General features: G+C 39.0%; 1 protein-coding gene across 11 annotated transcripts in view; it reads left to right on the top strand.

The window, feature by feature from the left end:
• Nucleotides 1-20570, top strand: part of AKAP9 (A-kinase anchoring protein 9) — a 128166-nt gene that overhangs the window by 18353 nt on the left and 89243 nt on the right. For 7 of the 11 annotated variants that reach the window (XM_089533253.1, XM_089533244.1, XM_089533252.1 and 4 more), the window contains exons 2-5: nt 5464-5718; nt 11699-11743; nt 15828-15881; nt 16257-16427. In XM_089533253.1, coding sequence (XP_089389379.1) covers nt 5464-5718; nt 11699-11743; nt 15828-15881; nt 16257-16427 — 525 coding nt within the window. Of the gene's footprint in view, nt 1-4345; nt 4444-5463; nt 5719-11698; nt 11744-15827; nt 15882-16256; nt 16428-20570 lie in introns of those variants that run through there. The other 4 variants (XM_089533246.1, XM_089533248.1, XM_089533249.1 and 1 more) reach the window with 4 other exon arrangements.

The raw sequence follows: 20570 nt of genomic DNA, 5'->3' as shown, positions 1-20570 counted from the left end.
ATTGACACTAATACTAATGCTAATGTTAATAATAAATGTTATTTCTTTTCTACCTCTCCTGAAGGCTTGAGGCAGGGTACAGTATGCATCAATAGAAGCATAGTGTCAAGATCAAGGGAAGTAATAGTGCCACTCTATTCTACTTTGCTCAGGCTTCACTTCAGTTCAAAAAGGATGTTGACAAGCTGGAGCGTGTCCAGAGGAGGGCGACCAAAATGGTGAAGGGTTGGAAACCATGCATTATGAGAAGAGACTTAGGGAGCTCAGTATGTTTAGCCTGGAGAATAGAAGGTTAAGAGGTGATGTTACAACCCATTTGAAGGGATGTCATATTGAGGATGAAGCAAGCTTGTTTTCTGCTGCTCTAGAGACTAGGACATTGAACAATGAATGCAAACTACAGGAAAAGAGAGTCCACCTAAACATTAGGAGGAACTTCCTGACAGTAAGAGCTGTTCAATAGTGGAACACACTCCCTCGTAGTGTAGTGGAGTCTACTTCTCTGGAGGTTTTTAAACAGAGGCTGGATGGCCATCTGTCAGAGGTGCTTTGATTCTGTGTTCCTGCATGGATTGAATGGCCCTTGAGGTTTCTTCCAACACTAAGATTTTATGTTCAAATACAAAACACAATTAAGAACATGTAAACCCACAGTTCAAATACAGTACAATAGTATAAAATTATTCCAATACACTCATAAGAGTTCATATACAAATTAAAAAGTAATGATTCAAAATTGAATGGATAGGCCTACCAGAAGAGATATATTTGCAATGCTGCTATAAATGCAGTCAATGTTTTCAGCTGTCGTATCTCTTCTGGCAGGTAATTCCACAGTCTGTAGGCAGCAGAAAAAAAAGCCCTCTGGGAAACCATTGCCAGCCTAGTCCTGGCCTGTTGGAGCAGAGATTTCCCAGAGCACCTGAATGTACAAGGCGGCTAGTATGGGGAAGTTGATCCTGTAGGCAGAAATCAGCTTTATTATATTATATAAACTATCCGGCTTCATTCATTCTGCTTTGTCATCTTCTAGCATCGTTGTGGACTGGACGAGGAAATTCTGGCAGTAACTATTAAGGAAGCATCTTCTAGGGAAGAGAAAGAGCTGGAGAAGGGTAGAGAATACCACTGAAATAACAGATGGGGAAGAGGACTGGAAAGAGCAAAGGGCCTCAGTACACTCTCGTATTCAGTCTGTGACATTTTGTGGGCATTTACCCAAGTGCTTCACTGAGACACCGAAGCTTCATTTATGCAAACACAAATGCAAATTAATGATACAGTTGTCATTGTCTTGAAGATAAGACATGCTGTCATGGTAAAGCAAGATTAATTATTATTCTTATGTTTTGATCTTGAGAAATGAATTTGTGTTGCCGTGGAAGGAAATAATCAACCCCATGTTAGTACTGCATTTGGAAAACAAGTGCTGTTCAGGCAAAGGATCAAAATGTCCAGCAGATGAGTAATTCAGTTTGACTAGTCAGGCCAACTGGACTGCACCTGTTCTTACAGCAGACATGGAGCAAAATAATTGCCCCAGCAGTGCTAGGATTGCTAGTAATTTTTCTTGTGACAAGGGGGTTGGCATACTTGGTGACATTTTTGATCAAGCTGGTATGTGCCAAAATTTCTCACCATCTTCTAAATTGGTGAATAGAAATGTTATATTTAATAGATCACCAAAATGCTAACTTGAGCAGATTGGAGATAATTTTCATATTTAATGTACTATATTTTAAAGTCCCATTTGGTATTGGTGATGTCTAGGTGACTTTATTTATTCCTTATGAATTGTAGTGTGTTTCAGATATATACATTACAGATTAATAAAACTGGATTAAAATGATTGTTCTGTTCAAGCAACATCTTTCTTTTGGGTGATATTTTACTTACACTGCTGGAGTAATGCTACACTATGTAGCATTAATGTAGCAAGATTTTAATAGAACAAAGACTTTATATGGTCTTTATTTATACAACATATAAAACCATTTTGAGTGTAATACCTATATATTCAGTCCACTATACTCTTTCCCCATTAAAATGCATGTACTGGATCTTGAGAATAAGAACATAAACACAGTCCAGATTGTAAAAGGAATTACTGATTTGGCAGCAAATTTAGTTTCAGAATATTGTACAGTGGGCCCTTAGTATCCACTGTGGTTTGATTCCAAGACCACCCATTGATACCATGGTTGCTCAAGTCCCATTATATACAGTAGCATAGTAAAATGGCAAAATCAAGATTTGCTCTTGGTTTTTTTTGTTTTTTTTTTTAAACTATTTTTAAGCCATGGCTGGTTGAATCCGTGGGTGCAAAGTCTCTGGATACAGAGGGCCCGACTGTACTCAAAATTAAAGGGACAATATTTTTTTTATTCCCAAACTGCTTCATTATCCACAACAGGACATATTTCTATTCTAGCAGGACTTCTCAGATAGAATTTGATTTCAGGTAGAATGTTAACATTTAACTAAATTGATATTAGTTCAGATCTAAAAAACGGCTTGTCCATTGGAATGTTTCACTTTTTTTCTTTAAACTTCAGGGCTGTCTGCTGAATCATGGAGATAATTTTATCTCTATATCAGATCTGTTATGTGGCCTGAAGAAGAGTTGTTATTTTTTCCCCCAAGACTATGTGAAACAAGATAGCAATGCATGAAAATACTGTAGTGATGTTCTTTGAAAATCAACCACTGTAAAAGTCTGTGATGTCTTTTGAGAAGCTTTCTTTCTTTGTTTCTTTTTTTGTTTCTTTCTTTTAAAAACTTGTTTGCATTTGTTGACATGCATCAATAATCCCATCAAGAATTTCTGGTTAACTAATAGAGTCAGCAATGTGGCATAGTGGTTTGAGTGTTGGACTGCGACTCTGGGATCAAGGTTTGATTCTCTGCTAGGCCGTGAAACCCACTGAGTGACCTTGGGCAAGTCACATGTTCTCAGCCTCAGAGGATGGCAATGGCAAAGCTCCTCTGAACAAATCTTGCCAAGAAAACCCCATCATAGGTGCGCATTAGGGTCACCATAAGTCAGAAACAGCTTGAAGGCACACAAGTACAAACAATAATGGTAGACATCTTGTCCCATTCTGCTGCTTTGGCATAGTCATACAGGTTTTATATTTAATTAGAAACTCAAGGCCAAAACAGATGGCCCTAAAGGGGCGGTGTGATGTTGCCCCTTTCAGCACCAGCCCTGATCCAGCTATTTGCCAGCTCAAAAAGAGGTGGCAAAATGCCGTTCCTTGTTGAGCCAGCAAAAGGGCACCCTTTCAGCCGCCACAGCTTTGTTGCACTCCTGCGGCAGGCAGCATATGAACACCGCACTACCAGTGCGCCACAATGCTGTCCACCATCTGGTCAGGCGGGCAGCATGACACCAGCATGGGAGCAGTGTCAGGGCAGGTACCATCTCAACATTACACCCCCACACTGCCCCCAAGCTGGCGCTTGCTGCTGGTCTGTTTGGGACCTAACTGATCTTGGTGTGATGTCTTAAATGCGAATAAAAGGTCTCAATTCAAGAATTTACTCTTTCTTATCAAAGCATTAAAGAAGTTATAATGAATATGAAGCTGTTATTTTCCCCACCTTAAAGTCAAAGATAAAGAATTGCATTTGTTCATGGTGTAGTTAACTACATTTATTTCTTGTCTGACAGAATAAGAGTTTAGTTTTATTCTAAAATATGCAAGTGCTTAGTTTTCAGTTTTAAGTAATTGTCGGATGTACATCTTGGCTGTGTAAAGCACTAAAAGTACTAAAAGCCGTTCTTTCCTTTGCTAAGCAGATAAGTCTCCAGTGCTTTCTATTGTTTACCTGCGTTGGATGGGAATAGCAACAAATTAGAGGAGTTACTGGGGAATTTCTAGTTATGTATGGTGCTGGAGGTTTTGTTTTTATTTTGTTAATTTGGATACTGATGAAATACTTAGGCTTTTGCAGGCTTTCAGTAAGTTTGTAAGCATTTGCTAATGTAAAAGTAGAAAGGCCATGTTAATTGGGTAAGCTAATTAAGAAGGCAGAGGAGAGCAGGAGGAAACAAGTGCTAAATACGTAGGTGAACATTTTTGGCTCAGCAAATCTCAAAGTCCTTCTGTGAGTGTAGCAGGAGCCATATGCTTGGTTGTCAGCAGTCCCATCAGGGACTGGAGACGGCAGAATCCAGCCAGGGAAACGAAATGTCTGTACTTGAAGAAGGACAAAAGTAGCTAGTTGTGTAGCATGTTGTGGCTGATTTACGAATGCTTCATTCTTTTTGCTGGTGGTATTTGCTGCTAGTTTGCAGCTGGCTGATAAACGAAAGAAGCAGCTCATGGTCCAGCATACACCAATTGGAAAGTGAGACCTTTTTAGATCAAAAGTTTGAAACATTTTTTATTCAGCTGCGTGGGACGACAAGCTCGAATGGATGCCTGGCTCTCTGGATTGGTGAATATCATGAGCACTGTATTCTTGTGTGATATCATTTGCTAATATTATTTTCTGGCATCTGTTTTTGAAAGGCATTTTTGTCTTTATTTATAGATTAGTACATAGCTTAGATTATTGCTTCTGTTTATACTGATTTTATCTGTGCAGAGCAAAGTAATATGGTTTGTCAGAAATAATGGGATGTGGTGGAGTTGTTAAGAAATCAGATCAGAAGAAAAATAATTTATGTGTTTTTTTTAATGTTTTGACACAAAGCAACAAATTAGTTATTTTACTCCTGGAACCTATATTTGGTACCAGCTAAGAAAAATGTATTGTAATGGTTTAGTTGTGAAAATCCATTTCTATCTCATTAAAAGTGATAAGCTGTGCAAAAGGCATTGACTTACAGTATTTGAATAGCTTAGGTACTAATTGGTTTTCAGCTGTGCTTTGTCTGGCTCACCTGCGACTTTTTGGTTCATAGCCATGTTTTGCTACAAGGTAGGGTGTCCAGTAATTTGCCTACTGTCTTCAGTGATATAGTTATTGGATTTACTTCAATATTTTGCAGTTAGAGCTAGATGCCATAAGTTTGGCATGTGAAAAAAAATGAAAATAATGAAATAGTTAATGAAATATTTTGTATGACATTATTGATTTGTTTAATAAGAGTTGTGGAATTGTAGGTAAAGATCAGGTCTTTATGAACCAAATACATACTTTCAAATGTGTATTCATTTTCTTTTAATTATTTGTAAATAGGTACGTTACAGGGTAATAGGATGCATGCAAAGTATATATTTATCTGTTCGTGCTACATGTTGATATGATCATATTACATTTTGCAGTCATGATGTTGTTTTCAGACTTCATATTCAGGGCTATTTACTATGTAGAGCACTAACATTTAGCTTGGTTTTCACCTGCAATTATCTCTGGGGACTTAGGTAGAACATTCTATAAATCCTCATAATTGGTGTCATTTGCAATAATGAAGAAAACTTTCACTCTAAAAGGATTTTCTTTTATGTTTAGCTTGCACAGTTTAGGCAAAGAAAAGCACATTCGGATGGCCAGCATGCTCCCAAGAAGCAGAAGAAAAAGAAGAAAGTATCCAACATTAAAGATGAAGAAATGGTACAAGAAACACTGGATATTGACCAGCTGCAAGGAGAAGATGCATCCACATATCGCTGTCAAAGAGGAGCAGCTGCTACTTCTGATTTTGCTATAATGCAAACTTTGCACGGTGGTGAAATGATCAAGCATGATCACACATATGCCGCAGAAGTAAGTGTGTCTAACTTTGAATATATGTAATGTTTGTTACAATAGATTCATTATGTACAATTAAGACACTACCTCTCTCTCTTCCATTGATATACCCAATGTTCCCTTTTTATATAAAAAATTGCCATGTTTCACAGTAGCTGATGAAGGCCTTCTGTAATGCATATTTTTAAACAGGACAAATTGTGACATGTGAAGTTTTGTGTTTTGCAATGATTCTTGTATTTATATTACAGTGGGTCCTCGTCTTACGTGGGGATCCGTTCCGGATCCCTCCGCGTAAGGCGAATTCCGCCTATGCTCAAGCCCCATTGGAAACAATGGGGTTCGTGTGCAGCGGCGCAGCGACGCGCAGGGCGCAACGGGAGCACGCACCCATTCAATTGAATGGGACGCGCCGCCCCTTCTGCCCCCGCGCGCGCCCCGCGGCTTCAGTGCGTATGCTCAAGCCACGTAAAGCACGCCCACGTATGATGCGGGCACGCTGTATTTATCTTATTATAATGTTATTATTTAAATCTCATTTTTAAAGGAGGGAAATGAGTGGCCCATTAAGTGTTGGTAAATAGATAATCTGCATTTTGTTGGGTAGAAAGTTACATTAGCAAGTAAAAGTTTTCACAATTTTGAGTGAATTGTACAGAATAGATTGTTGATGATAGATAGACCTATTCATAATTGATTTTCTGAAACTGAAATTTTTACCATGCAGCTTTTTTATCAATGGTAGTTTAAAATGCTGTTTGACAAGGTCACTAGGTCGGCAGTTCAAGATCCAAGTGCTGCATGATTGAGTGAACTCCCATCACTAGTCCCAGCTTCTGCAAGCCTAGCAATTCAAAAGCATGTAAAAGTGCAAGTAGATAAATAGGCATCACTTTGGTGAGAAAGTAACAACATTCTGTGCAGTCATGCTGACCATATGACCATGGGGTCGTCTTTGACAGTGCTGGCTCTTCGGCTTAGTAATGGAGATGACTACTGCCCCTGACAGTTGGACATGGCTTGACAACCTTGTCAAAGGGGAAAGCTTTATCTTTTGTAGTTACCACGTTCTTTTACATGTTTAGCTAAAAGGCAGTCACTTTACCAGGAATATAAACTGCCTACACCCAGGACTCTATAGATATACTTGTGTCAATATGTGAAAAGATGCTCATCCCATATTTATCTACCTAACTGAAAGTCACCTATCAACAATATAATGTAACGTAAAGAACTTGATAAGAAAAGGGCTTGTTAATATATTTAGGTCTTTCTGTAATGATCTTCAAAATATACGAGAGTTTCTGTCATGGAACATGAGTTGTGATGACTCGCTGTTTCAGTTGACAGTCAGTTAACACACTTTCTAATTATCTTTTGCCCTTTGTTTCTTCTATCTAGGAATTTGTTAAAACAATCAGATACATCACAGGAAATACTACTTTTGGAAAATAGTGTAAAATACATAGAAGGGGTTAAGATAAGAAATGTTGCCTAATGGCTCACTGAGATATACATCTACTTCATGCAGACATGATATTACTAAATGACTGTTCTGGAAAGCTGAGAATCCCGGCAGTCAAATAAATCCTACTACTTCATGTGTTACGAGGTGTAATTTTGCACTCTTTCATTTTTATTCTGATTCTTCAGAACTTCTCTTCACTGCCAAACCCTGTAATCATACACTTAACATCCTCTGAGACACTATATATAGGAAAAGATAGTACAGGAAAGAGGTTTAAGTGTTCTCATCTGTCCGTATGAGCTGACCCCAAAGAACATTTCTGTGTAGTCATTTTGACATTAAGCAAATTCAAGTTCTTATGTTCTTGGAAAATAAGATACATGCAATAGATACTCTGTCATGAGATTTGGATTTGCAAATGGATATGAAGGTAGAGCATTTTGAGAAAAGGAATACTGCTCTGTATTTTGTGAATGTCTCACTTAACGGCTGGGCTAAGAAATATTGTTATGACTTTTTCACATTGCATATTAGTAGCATGTTGATACCACTTGTGTCATCAAACAGGATTCCGTAGGATTCAGCCATGTTAGCTAAAGTAGTATCAAACTGCTAAAATTGTCTAGTGTGAAAGAAACCTTTGTCTATTGAACAGTTTGAGCATTTTTAGTAGAACCTCTGATGCTTTCTTCTTCTTCTTTGGTCATGGAGGAGGTGCAGTTTCAGAAACATAAGTTCTCAGGCACGCAAAATTAATTGTTGAAGTCTTTGAATCCTGAGTTGGGGAGGAATAGTCTACTGTGAAGGGGCAGCTAGAAGCCACCCCTGTGAAAGCCAGATTGTGGCCATGGCAACTGCACACAGTGGCCCCAATCTGCCTTTTTGCCAGCCCAAAAAGAAGTGACAAAATGTTGCTCCTTTTTGTGCCAGCAAAAAGCCGGCTTTTCCCACCCAGCTGCAGCTTTACAGCACTCTGGTGGCATGTGGCATCTGAACAGCGCTCCGCTGAAGCACCTGGAATGTGATGGGTAGCTAGGGCATCAGGGTGGATGGGTGTCATGCATACACCACGTCTCCAAGCCAGCTAGAAGCTGGCTTTTCATGCTGGTCTGTACCAGCCCTAATATGGATGAGTCCAGTGTAACTGAAAATGCTGAATTTATCACCACCTTGTACTTGCTTCATTAATTATTTAAGACTAGCGCCTAAATACATTAAAGGCACCAGAACCTATTTGATCTTAGAAGCCAAACAGGGTCAACCCTGGTTAGTACTTGAATAGAAGACCACCAATGAATACCAGATGCTGGAAGCTATATTTCAGAGGAAGCAACTGACAAAACCACCTCTGAGTATTCCTTGCCTAAGAAAATCAGAAAATACAGTAAATCTATTTTTTCTTCAACACCCTTCCCCTCAATATTGTGTAGATTGTCCTTGATGTTTTCACTCTATGACAGTAATTTCATGTTTACAAGCTGGTTGTAAAACTGTCCTATTAGGTTACATTTTAATGTTACACTTGGGAAGCTATTTTTGTGTTAAAGAAGGGATACATCACATATTGCATTTTAGGTATAAGTACACACTTCACCCTAAAAATACAGAGTGTGAATGTAATAAGCAGATATCACTCAGACACATTTAGAGTTGTAATTGACTGATGTCTCTATGAATTTCCATGTGGTAGCCATGAATTATTTTGTGTTTATTATTTATCCTCCCCTCCCCTAAAGATTCAGATTTGATGGGAATTCGAAGAAACACTTACTTACTTACTTACTTACTTATATCTCTCCTTTCTCCCTCTGTGGGATTCAAGGGGGATTACAATATATTTAAAAAGACAGAGCTAAATTATTGATTACAAAAGTTAACAAATAATTAATACTACTAACATTAAAACATAGCTAAAAAAAACAGCATAGTTAAACAAAGAGGTCCTGGACTAGAGGAGCAAACAACAGTTTTGTCAGTTGCACCAAGGAGCAGGTGGATTCTTCAGGTTCCTTCAGGAGCTTTGGACATGGATGCAAGAGAGATTACACAATTTTGTATATTTTTAGGGGATCTGGGCATCTCTTGTTTGACAAGTAGATTTATAGAGGTCCATTGTTTAGTGTACACTCTCAAGGCCAGCCCAGTTTTGCACTTGTTTAATTTGTGAGAATGCATCAATACACAGAAATATAATTGTAAAAGTAAAGGCATCTTTCTAATATATGTCTTCACAAATTGATGAAATGTGTTGGTGTTGAAGGAAATGGAGAAAGAAACACAATGGGCTGGGTGGGAAATAAATTTAGGACAAGCTTTTATTTTGTTTTTTGCTAGATTAATCAAGAGCTCGATTAACTTGGTGAAACTAGGATAGTAGGAAGAATAGGTGATAGAAACTTTGTTTTAGTAATAAAAAGATTGGAAACTATAAAGGCCATGTAGTATATACATTTTATGCCTCAGTTAAGTAGATGGGGGAAAAGTATTGAATAATAAAGTTTTTCTTGAGTAAATCACTATTCATTAGCCAGCAATGCAGTGAAGTGGCACACTTCTAGCATATAAACCATTCATGCATCATCTAGAAAAATACATTTAACATCATATTCGTTGAAATGTATTCCATTTGACAGAAGGTTCCTTGACATTTTAAAACTTCAGTTTTAATATCCTTTCAACAAAGAATATGGCTAACCTGTTACTCTACTTTGCTTTTAGTCAAAAGAATAGAGAAGACTTGTTAGTTGAAAATATATGACTTGTAAAGCAGGCTTTTTGCACTGTTTGCTGTTTCACATTGTATCCTCTTTGATACAGTTATTGGTATATTTATTGTATAGAAATGTACACATTGTTGCACAGTAATAAGTGATTACTGGCAGAATTACAAAGGATTTTATTCATTTTAATTATATAATTATCGCTTAACTTCTCCAGAAGGATCTTCTTTTCCTATTAGCATTTTGCTGTTAACTCTGAACACCATCAAACTTCACAATTTAGAGATTGCTGACCAACTAAGTGCTGAAACCATAATGAAAAAAATTTAATGTGAGAAATTAGTTATCCTTTGCAAGCAGATTCCAATACACTAATCACAAATTGCTTTTAAAACTCAGTTTCAAGAACAGTTGGACATCCAGTAGATCAAAAACAAGTATTAAAGATACACACATTTAAGGGTGCAGAGCCACAGTTCCAAACTAATGTACAGATTTCCTTAAATCATGCACAATGACATACTCAGATCTTTGACTTTCTCCCTGTATGTGCATATAATGGAAGAAATTTAATTCCATCTCTTTGGCTAGAATTTTAATTTTCAGTGATATTAGCAAAACAAAAAATTTTTTACAGCAGAGTACTGAAGTTCTTGTTTTCTTAAAGAAGACTTGGCGAACACTGTAGAAATAATGCAGTTTGACACCACTTAAGTGTTATAGCTCCTTCCTATGGAATCCTGTGATTTGTAGTTTTACGAGGTCTTTAGCCTTTTCTGCCAAAGAGTCCTTGCTGGTGATTCACAAAACTACAAATCCCAAGATTCCATAAGATGGAGCCATGATAGTTAAAGCTGTGTCAGACTGTATTAATTCTGCAGTGTGGCAGCAGCTTAGATCTAAAATCAGTTGCTAGTCTCCATTAAAGTAGACCCATTGAATCAATTGCTGAATGGTAAATCAACACATAGGTAGTTTCCATTAATAAATCTAATCTATCTAGGACTAGTGATTAGAGTTAGGTCTTGAAATGTATAATGTTGTTTTCCATGGCATCTCATAGTTGGGTTCTGTGCCTGAGAGAAACAACTCTATAACTTTCCAGGTTGGGTGACTGCAGGCTTTTTGTTGATTCCACCAACAAGAGCCAAATACAAAAAGCATACATTACAATGTAAAATGAAAGAACAGGATACTTTTGAGCATATTTGAAGTTTAGGAATTTGCCTTTAATACTGGAACTGGTGCTGAATTCAGTCCTTTGATGCTAAAAATCCATTCCTGGTTATCCCATGCTTGCTTCATTTCAGTCACCATTTTTAATAATAAAGACCATTTTGTTTTTAAAGCCCTTGCTAATTTAATGCAATTTGCCCACAAATCTATCATCAATTTTAAGCGTGTAAAGCTAAAATCATACACATACATTCATACACACTGTGCACCACTTGATACTTACAACCCTTACTCAAAGATATTAATGAACAAGTAAAAAATACTGGTGGTCTTCAAATTTGAAATGCTTACTGTAACACATATTGATTTTTTTTACGATACCTATTCTAAACAGTCTTTCAATTAATGAATGATACATACCATTTAATGCCTCATGGTGGTCTTTTCCCTCCCTCAGCTGAACTACTGTAGAGTAAAATGGAAGGAAGGAAGGCTTGGGGTGGTGTAGGTGGTGGGAATTGTTGTTCTGTTTGCACAATATGAAATATTTTGGTAATAATGTAAAGAATGTGCTTTGGTTATTTGAACTGTATATCTTTATTTTTGTCATTTTATTTTTGTCCTCTTTTAGCTAGAAAGTGAGATTTCCACAACCGCAGATGATTATAGTTCAGAGGTAAGAGGAAAACTGATACTTATAGCCTGCATATGGAAATGTATTGGTTTTTATGGACTTTTCACTTTGTTCTGTGGGTTTGATATTGCCTATTTTTATTACAACCTTGCAAAGCGAGGATAATGCTGTAAAATGCAGCCTAAATTAATAAAGTGAATAAAATCAGAGGAAAATTTACATAATTTCTTTAAAGATGTATAAATTTATTTAAAATTAATATATTGATCTAAGGTTTAAATTAAAGCTCTTCATCTAAGATCCACTAAAATTTGTACATATCAAATATGATTAACATAGGCTGCATCTACCTGTGGCAAGCATCAGCTGGAAATACCAATATACCATTGTTGAAAGAGATTTTGTTTTGTTTCTATTGTGGCTATAGCCTAGCTATAGATCACTTCCATATATCTAATTCCAGTAGAATGCAACTGTCATATGTTCTAGTAAAAGCTCAGTATGAATTTAAAAATCTGACAATTCTAATAGTTAAACCATGCTCATAAATGTGTCGAGACAAATTCTGTTTATTTAATGAAGCTTTGTATCATAACAGTGATTGCTGCTGTTCACTTACTCATTTCTTCCACAGCTACCTCAAGTGTTAAAGTTTTGCAGTGAATGCTAGAGGATTAAGCTTTACTGCTGTACTTGTCTTTTTTACTACTCTGTGTAGATATGTCACTCTATTTGTCTTTTTACAACATCCAGATATGGGATTGGCATTAAATTGATGGCAGTGCCTTCACATACATAATGCAGAATCAACTATTATGTGTCTATAAATAATGTAGTCCTTCAAATTACACTAAACCGTCTTTCTGGAAGGCATGCAATGATACTGGGGGGAAATAACACTGAGTAATGGTGAAAGGTATCCTCCTAGTTGTCTCAAATCAGTGATTTATACTATCAGCGAAGTTCCATTGTTGTGGGGGGGAGATCCAGAAATGTTCTCTAATCGAAGACAGACAAAAGAGGAAAAAAACCAGTTTTATTTCCAATATTAACTGCTTGTGAGAACTGAGACAGAGATCTTCATGTCTCAAGGAATTTGTTCATGTTTATTTGGTCTAAGGGAGGAGGAACGCAAACCTTGAATTAATGCATCAATAGAATTTTATTTTAAGTAATTATATTAGTTGTAAGGCAGCTGGTGAAATTTATGGAATTTATTTACCACATGAGATAATCTAGAACTGTAGTTACTGCTGAATGGTTAATAATGTTGAATAATGAAGTTTAAACAGAAAGTGATATTGTTAATATTGACTACAGTAAATATTTTAGGCACTATTGGTAGTAGAAAGCTTTTTAAGTTCTAAAATGATTGAAAATGGCAGAAGTGTAAACCAGGGCTCATGCTTATCACCAACTAACTCATGAAATAATGAGGCAGATTTGTAGGTTTCTGAGGTGGAAATATTTGAGCGATTATTTCTAGCAAGTAAGATTATTACACTATTTTTGTTCTAATATCAAATATTTCAAGGAAACAGTAATTGTTTAAAACTGTGATAAAATTCCACAATCTTCAGTGATTTGAAACATGTTTTTCAGTAACCTTATATTGGTCTAAAACACATTGCAGAAACAATCCAGTTTGAGACCACTTTAACTGCCCTGGATCAATGCTAGGCAATTCTGGGAATTGTAGTTTTGTGAGACATTTAGCATTCTCAGTCAGAGAGCTCAAGTGCCACAGTAAACTACAATTCCCAGGATTCCCTAGCACTGAGCCACAACAGTTAAAGTGGCCTCAAACTGGATTATTTCTGCTGTTTGTTTTGGACCATTAAATCAAATTGTAGTGCCGACCTCTTGTGCAATAGGTGTTAATGTACGTCATATACTGATTTATTTTTGCCTTGCATGTACATGTATATTCAACCTTGAGTATGCTAAGGTAATATAAAAGAAGCTGTTTCAAATGCATTTACTTTAAATTATATAAACACTGGGCTGCATCTATAAAAGTATGCAGCTGTGTATTGAAAATTAAAATGACAGTGCATATTATGTGTAATGACTAAGCATATCTTAAGAATTGAAAGAGAAATGTTGAATCTCTGGTATCCAAACTGAAGTTTAGGAACGCTTGTAGTGAGAGTTAACACATTCAGTGGTATCAGGAACACTTAGAGTGTTCTACAGTGCTTTTGCTTATGAGTCAGAAATGCCTCTCCCAGTGTTCAGTCCTTTGTATTTTCTTACACTGCTTGATGCTGTGAGCGTGTCTTTGAGGATATGGGAGGGCTTGCTCCTCAAAAGGACAAACTTAAAAACTCCTGCAGCATCCACTCATACTAGTCTGGATCATGACTGCAAGACTGAACAAAACTAGGACAGGAAGGGGAGAAAGTGCAGAGGAAAATAGAGAAATTGTAAAATCAGTTATATGTTATGCCTTGAATATTTTCTGAAGAATTGGCATCTTCACAGATTTCCAAGACCACTTTGATCATAACTAAAACCAGTCATATTTTTTCAGTAGCATAACAAATAGCTTACTATAATTTTCATTTACTTTGCATTGCAAAGTGAAAATGCTAAGTATAAAATTGTTACTTAAATACATTGGTCCAAAACACACTGCAGAAATAATCCAGTTTGAGACCATGTGCCCCTGCACACCACCCCCTGTCCCTCAGTTGGGGTGGGAGTTACCCATAATCACAGGGAATCACCGCCACGTGCCCCAACAAACCAATGGGGACCATGCCCTGGCTGGGACCATAGCCCCTGACAAACACCACATTGCCTGCCCACCCCCGTGCTGGCTCCCAGCTGCCCAGGTCCCCTCATTACGTTTCCCGAGCCCACCCTCCCCATGCCTACCCCCCTCTGTCACACCTGTGCCTACCCAGGCTGGAATCCACCGCCCAGGCCCTCAATGCCTTCACAGGTGTCTGGCCTGCCCACTCTCATGCCCACCCCCCACCTCCCCATGGTTACTTCTCAGTTTCATATAAGCAGGAAAGAATGATCTCTGTCCAGATTGCTGTGGGAGAAAAATGCTTGTAGGCATTTCTCTTTCTTTAGGGAGAGGTGGTAACAAGAAGGCTGTCTAATCCCCCTCAGTAAGGAAAAAGGATTGCTGGAGGTGACAGTTTGCATGTGAACGCACACTTCAATGTGGGTCCCCTGAATCTACACCACATATAGATCTCCAGGCCAAAAACACTGTGCACTAGGGGGGAGATGCAAAAGATGGCACTTACACATTCACTAGCAGAAGAATTTGCACACTATTGCAAGCAATGCAAACGCAAATGAAGTCACAATGAGTTCAAAGTATTAGATTTGTTCAAGCATGAGAACAGGCTTTCAATAAGTGAATAGATACTTTGCGCTGGCAGATAGCCATTATTAGATACAGTCTACTATTTTTTAGTTGTATATACTTAAAGTCTTTAATATATGGGTCTATCCAGCCATACAGTCTTTTAAGCAGATTGGTCCTGCACAGCAAATAGTTCTGTAAACCTAATCTGTAGATATGAAATCCCTCAATTATACAGATGTTTTATTCAAAATTACCCTTCCTTTAGACTTATGTATGGAGAAATATGCTATGGAACAAGGAAGTGTTACTGCTATATCTCACTGCCCAAACAACTTTTTATGATCAGACTGACAGAAGCATTTGTCAGCATAAATGAAAGAAAAAGTTAAAAGTAATTAAACGAAACTAGGAATTGAGGCATGAGCCAGTGTGATGTAGCGGTTTGAGTGCTGGACTACAACTCTAGAGACTAGGGTTTGATTCCCCACTTGGCAATGAAAGTCACTGGGTGACCTTGGGCAAGTCACATGCTCTCAGCCTCAGGGGAAGGCAATGGCAAACCTTCTCTGAACATGTCCTGCCAAGAAAACTCCATGATAGGGTTGACTTGGTATTGTCATAAGTCAGAAATGACTTGAAGGCACACAACACACACAGAAATTCAGGCCACAGAACTGTGCACATGTAGCTGGGAGTAAGACCCATTGTTTTATTAAATCAATGGAACTTCTAAGTAATGATACACAAAAATTACATTGCACTGTAAACCATAATGCATTTAAAATTATTTTTGTACAGGTAAATGGTTGCAGTGTTTTGACAAGAACAGATGCTTCCACAGATTTTATTAGGGTATAGTATTTAAAATTAAATTGTGTCAGTCTACTAAAACACTAAATGATTTGCACTGGAAAATGCATTAGGACTGCTAACAACAATAATTGTTTTGCTTGTATGCCTTAAACATTTACTAGCTTATGCAGACTGTACATATATGCTACTGCTTCTTTTATAAGATTTGGAAAATAAAATTCAGTTTGAAATTGAATTTGGAATAGTAATCTGTTGTTACTGCTCTTACTGAGCAAATTATACTAACAAAGCAGGTTTCCATAGCAATATGTACTAAGAACTATCTCAACTGAGGAGCATGGAATGTTTTAAGTATCCTTACCTTGAACAACCCTTATACAATGCTGAGCTGCTAAGGAAATTGGATTGGTTTAGGAAGAAGAATTTGGATTTGGAGAGAATTATTCTGAGCATGGAATGCAGCATTCTTTGACACAACTGGAGATCATGGAAAATGAATTGGCTGGAAAACAACAAGAGATCGAAGAGCTAAACAAAGAGCTAGAAGAATTGAGGGCAGCATATGGTACAGAAGGATTGCAACAGGTATAATTACCTTATGTTGCTTTCTGCATGCATTGTAGTTGCACATACAGTCCTTCATTATTGCTTGGCATGGTTAAGACACAGAAATTATGAGAAAATGTTTTTCATTTAAGTTAGGTTTGTCATCTTCATCATCATTTTGTTTTACAAAAAGCATCCTGTTTCTCTAGTATTTTCCGATCTTCTGTTTCCATTTTAATACTTAGGAGTTTTATCTTGGGTTCTGTGAATGACAGCAAAAATAGCACTTATCTTCCATTGAACATGCCAGTATTTTTTTTAAAGAGTAAAGTCTATTTTCCATTCAGGTAAATGGACAACGAAAAACTAGCACTTATTTCCCATTATCACTTAAGAAGCAGCTTAATATGCCAGGTGGACTACTAAGGGGTGAACAAGATTGCCCCGAAGGGTCGGCTTCATGCTGTCCCTGCCGAAGCCGGATTGGGGACGTGGCAACTTCACACCACGCCTCAATCCACCTTTTTGCCAGCCGAAAAAGGAGCAGCAGAGATCCACTCCTTTTTGAGCCAGCAAAAAGCTGGCTTTTCCTGCCCCACCTCAGACGGAAACTGGCTTTACAGTGCCCTGGCGGCATGTAACTGCTGCATCACCAGAGCGCCCGGAGGCTGGCCCATCTCTGGGCAGCTGGGTGGATTCCAGGTGGCTTGGGGGGGCGTATGTCGTCTAAATGCCATGCCCCCAAGCCAGCGTTTGGAACTGGTCTATTTCACCCCTAAAATAATGAAATTATTCCTGTTTTTAAGCAAAGAGAATGCCAGAATTATGTCTACAAAATAGTATTAAATTTTGTTTGTGTAATGTGTACATCAAGATGGCCAACAGCAGATATGCCTTTAGTACACATTGGTTTCTCGCTCATCCCTCCCACAGAGGGAAGTGGTACAAGGTGGCTTACTGGTTTGCCCAATCAGTCCGTCAGAAAAGGTCCCAGCTTTCTTGCATTTCTTAACTTTTAGTTCAGCAACCATGCTGAATTGAGTTTTCAAGATGATGCACTTTTAAAGACACTGGATACATGCATTCTGGATGGTAATTTTTACCTGTGTGCAAGAAATTTGGCCCCGTGAACTAGCAGCCAAAAAGATGGCAGAATAAATTGTTCTCATTGGCGGGTTACATACCGCCATTTGGGACATCCCCAGGACGTCCCAGTTTAAAAAAGGAGTGTCTCTTCTAGACGCCCCTACTCCTGTTATGGACTCTGTCCGTAACAAATGGCAGCGGCCGTTCCACACGGTCGCCGCCATCTCGACATAGCAGACGCTGTGCGTCCACACGTCGTACAGCGCTTATGACGTCGCGAGAGTGCCATTGGTGCCTCGCGGCGTCATAACCGCACCGCAGGAAGAAGCTCCATTTTGGAGCTTCTTTTTTGCTCCGCAAGGGAGTCACGCGGTTTGGCTGCTGCGGCTCCCTCGCGGAGCAAACAGCAGCGCCGGCAGACCGCCGCAAAGCGGCGGTCTGTAACACTCCACAGAATCCCATGTTGGGTGAAATGTGGGATTATAGATTAAATAAAATGACTAAATAAATACATGCATAAATAAATAAATTGGAAACCAAAAAATATCAGGTGGTGGATCTCAACACATTCTAACAAAAATGTTTGTTTATTTTCAAATTCTCTCTGTGATTTAATTATTATGCATAATGTGTTCTGTGGATGACATCTTTACCAGAGACAGTAATCACTACTTGTTCCAGTGCTTTAGAGTTTCTGGTTTTGTGCACTCCCATTACATTAAAGCAAGGAAGTGTTCCAAGGTCTGCCTCAGCAAAACCACTGTGGGGCCAAAGTGTCAATTATTTGAATAGGTAATAATGGCGGGATACAAACGGGCAGGGGAAGACGTCTGGGAGGTGTATTCTGCTGAATACGGAGCCTCCAGACCGCCCGCCCCGGGGGCGTGGCTCAGGAGATGGGGCTTCCACATGGGGGGCAGTGAAGACGCCTCACCTGGGGCCGTTTCTGACCCGCAGTTTCCAAACCGCCACCTCGGAGGACGCTGCAAAGAGAGAGGCAGCTTCCTCACGGGCGGCCAAAAACGGGGCTTTTTTTTTCCTTTGCCGGCTGGCGGATGCGCAGCTGCGCAGCGGCGGCAGAAAGCCTATGGGCACATTTAAAGTGCCCAAGCCCCTTTAAAACTTTTTCCCCCACTCTGCCCAAGAACAATGGTGGTCTCCTGCCAGCTGGTGATCAGCTGGTGTTGGCATCCTTGTCCGCTTGCACGTTGGTAGTGTCACCAGCATCATGGATGCCTCCTCTCCTTTGGTCCCCGCGCTCCTGCTGAATCTGCAATGCACAGCCACAGCTGTCGCCGCTGCCACCGCTGTCCCCCTGCCATCCCCCATCACCTCCCTTGTACATATGTAAATATTTACAGTTTTAGCATTTTTTATTGTTAGGTGAAAATGGCACAGGAATGTGTGTAGGGGCTCACTTTAAAGTCCAAACTTTCCAAGCAGTGCATGCGTACATGTTGCTCTAGGGTTAGGGTTAGGGTTACGAGTCTTAAAATGCGCTGCAGCTGTGCTGCAGCTTCTACACCTGCATGGCAGCTGACGCTGCAATTAAAGCCTGACTGCAAACTGCGCATGTTCCAGGACCCCGACTCATTATGCGACGCAGCAGACACGGAGCTTTTAAATGGGCAACTTAAATTAGCAGCGTAGCAATTCTGACGTACCGGTGCAGCAGCTTACAGACAGAGCTGCGCAGCTGCGCATCAAACGGAAAAGAAGCAGAGAAAAGCAGCACCTTTTTAATGCCGCCTCTTCCCGCTTGGGGCGTGCGGGGGGCGTGTTCATGACGGCATTCAGGTAAGGGCCGTCTGAAGGCTCTACCTTCATGACGTCATGAACACACCCCTTTTTGCCCGTCTGTATCCCGCCATAAACTATAACCAACTACAGTTGCTTATTACATTTGATTGAAGCAATTGTACTTAGTGCTATATATTCTTCCTCTAAATTTGGATTATTCTGATGGACAAAAGTTTACAAAAGCTATTGCATACTTTTTGTTTGGTTCCATAATCATGTCCTTTAGGAAATCTCTGAAAGGAGAGATTTATGGACAGGAAAATGTCTAATGCTCTAATGCAAAGTCATTTCCAGTAAGTAGGGGGAAAGCAGCTTTTCAAAATGAACTGTGTCACTGTGTCAGTTATTAGTAATAGATGCCACTTACAGACTCTACAAGCTTGAACAAGTTATGTTTTTTTTTAGATCTAACTATAATATCATTATAGCTCAGGCTTTCCTCAGCTAGTGATCTCCTGATGTGTTGGGCATACAGAGTTTGTAGTCCAGCACATTTGGTGGAAGGCAAATCGGGGAATGCTTGTAACATGCTTGCTTTTCAGTGAGAAAGCTTTGTCTGGATTTTGAAAAACTGTTGTTTTAATGTTGAACCTCTAGTTTAATTTCTTTGTGTTGGTCCAGTAGTTGCATTTACTAGGGCTTTGCGCTGCATGGTTTATAAATACCCAGTAAATAGTTTCAATACTTTCCTCATGTCCATCTTTTGTCATGTCTGGTTTTTCAGATGTTTGTCTTCTGTTCTGTATATTATTTAGGTATTTTCTGTTTGTGTTTAGCTTTCAGTATTTAGAAAAACCGAACTGCTGTGTAGTTTTAATAAAGTAATCTTGTATACCAGAATAAAAAAGCTACAGTGTGAGGACAAACGATTTGCTGTGATGCTTAGTAAGGTTTGTATGTGATTTAGAAGTTTAGCGCACAGGTAAATAATCTGTTTTACCTTGCCCCCTTCAGCGATGCGGCCGGATATTATCATATGTATTTTGCCGCCAATGCCACCTCCCGCCTTAAACCCGCCTAAATCCTGGCTAGAATCTGAGCTCAGCTGGCTGATTTGCAAATCCAGGAAGCTTCTGACTTTGCAAATCAGCTGGCTGAACATAGCTGGGAGCCAGTTTTTAGGCGGGAAGCAGCATTGACAGCAAAATGCATATGATAATATCCGGCTGCATCCCAGAAGAGGATTCAAACCAGGAAAAGTAAAATGGATTATTAAACTGTGCGCTAAACTCCTAGAAGCTTTTTAAAAGAACCGTGAAATGGACACTGGCTTTCAAAGACACAGGCAGGTACTTT

Source organism: Sceloporus occidentalis, unplaced genomic scaffold (assembly GCF_023333645.1).
Source record: "Sceloporus occidentalis isolate IW3139 unplaced genomic scaffold, rSceOcc1.0.p SCAF_7, whole genome shotgun sequence".
NCBI classification, from domain to species: Eukaryota; Metazoa; Chordata; class Lepidosauria; order Squamata; family Phrynosomatidae; genus Sceloporus; species Sceloporus occidentalis.
Note: the sequence above shows the minus strand (reverse complement) of the source record. Positions and strands in the feature narration are given on the sequence as shown.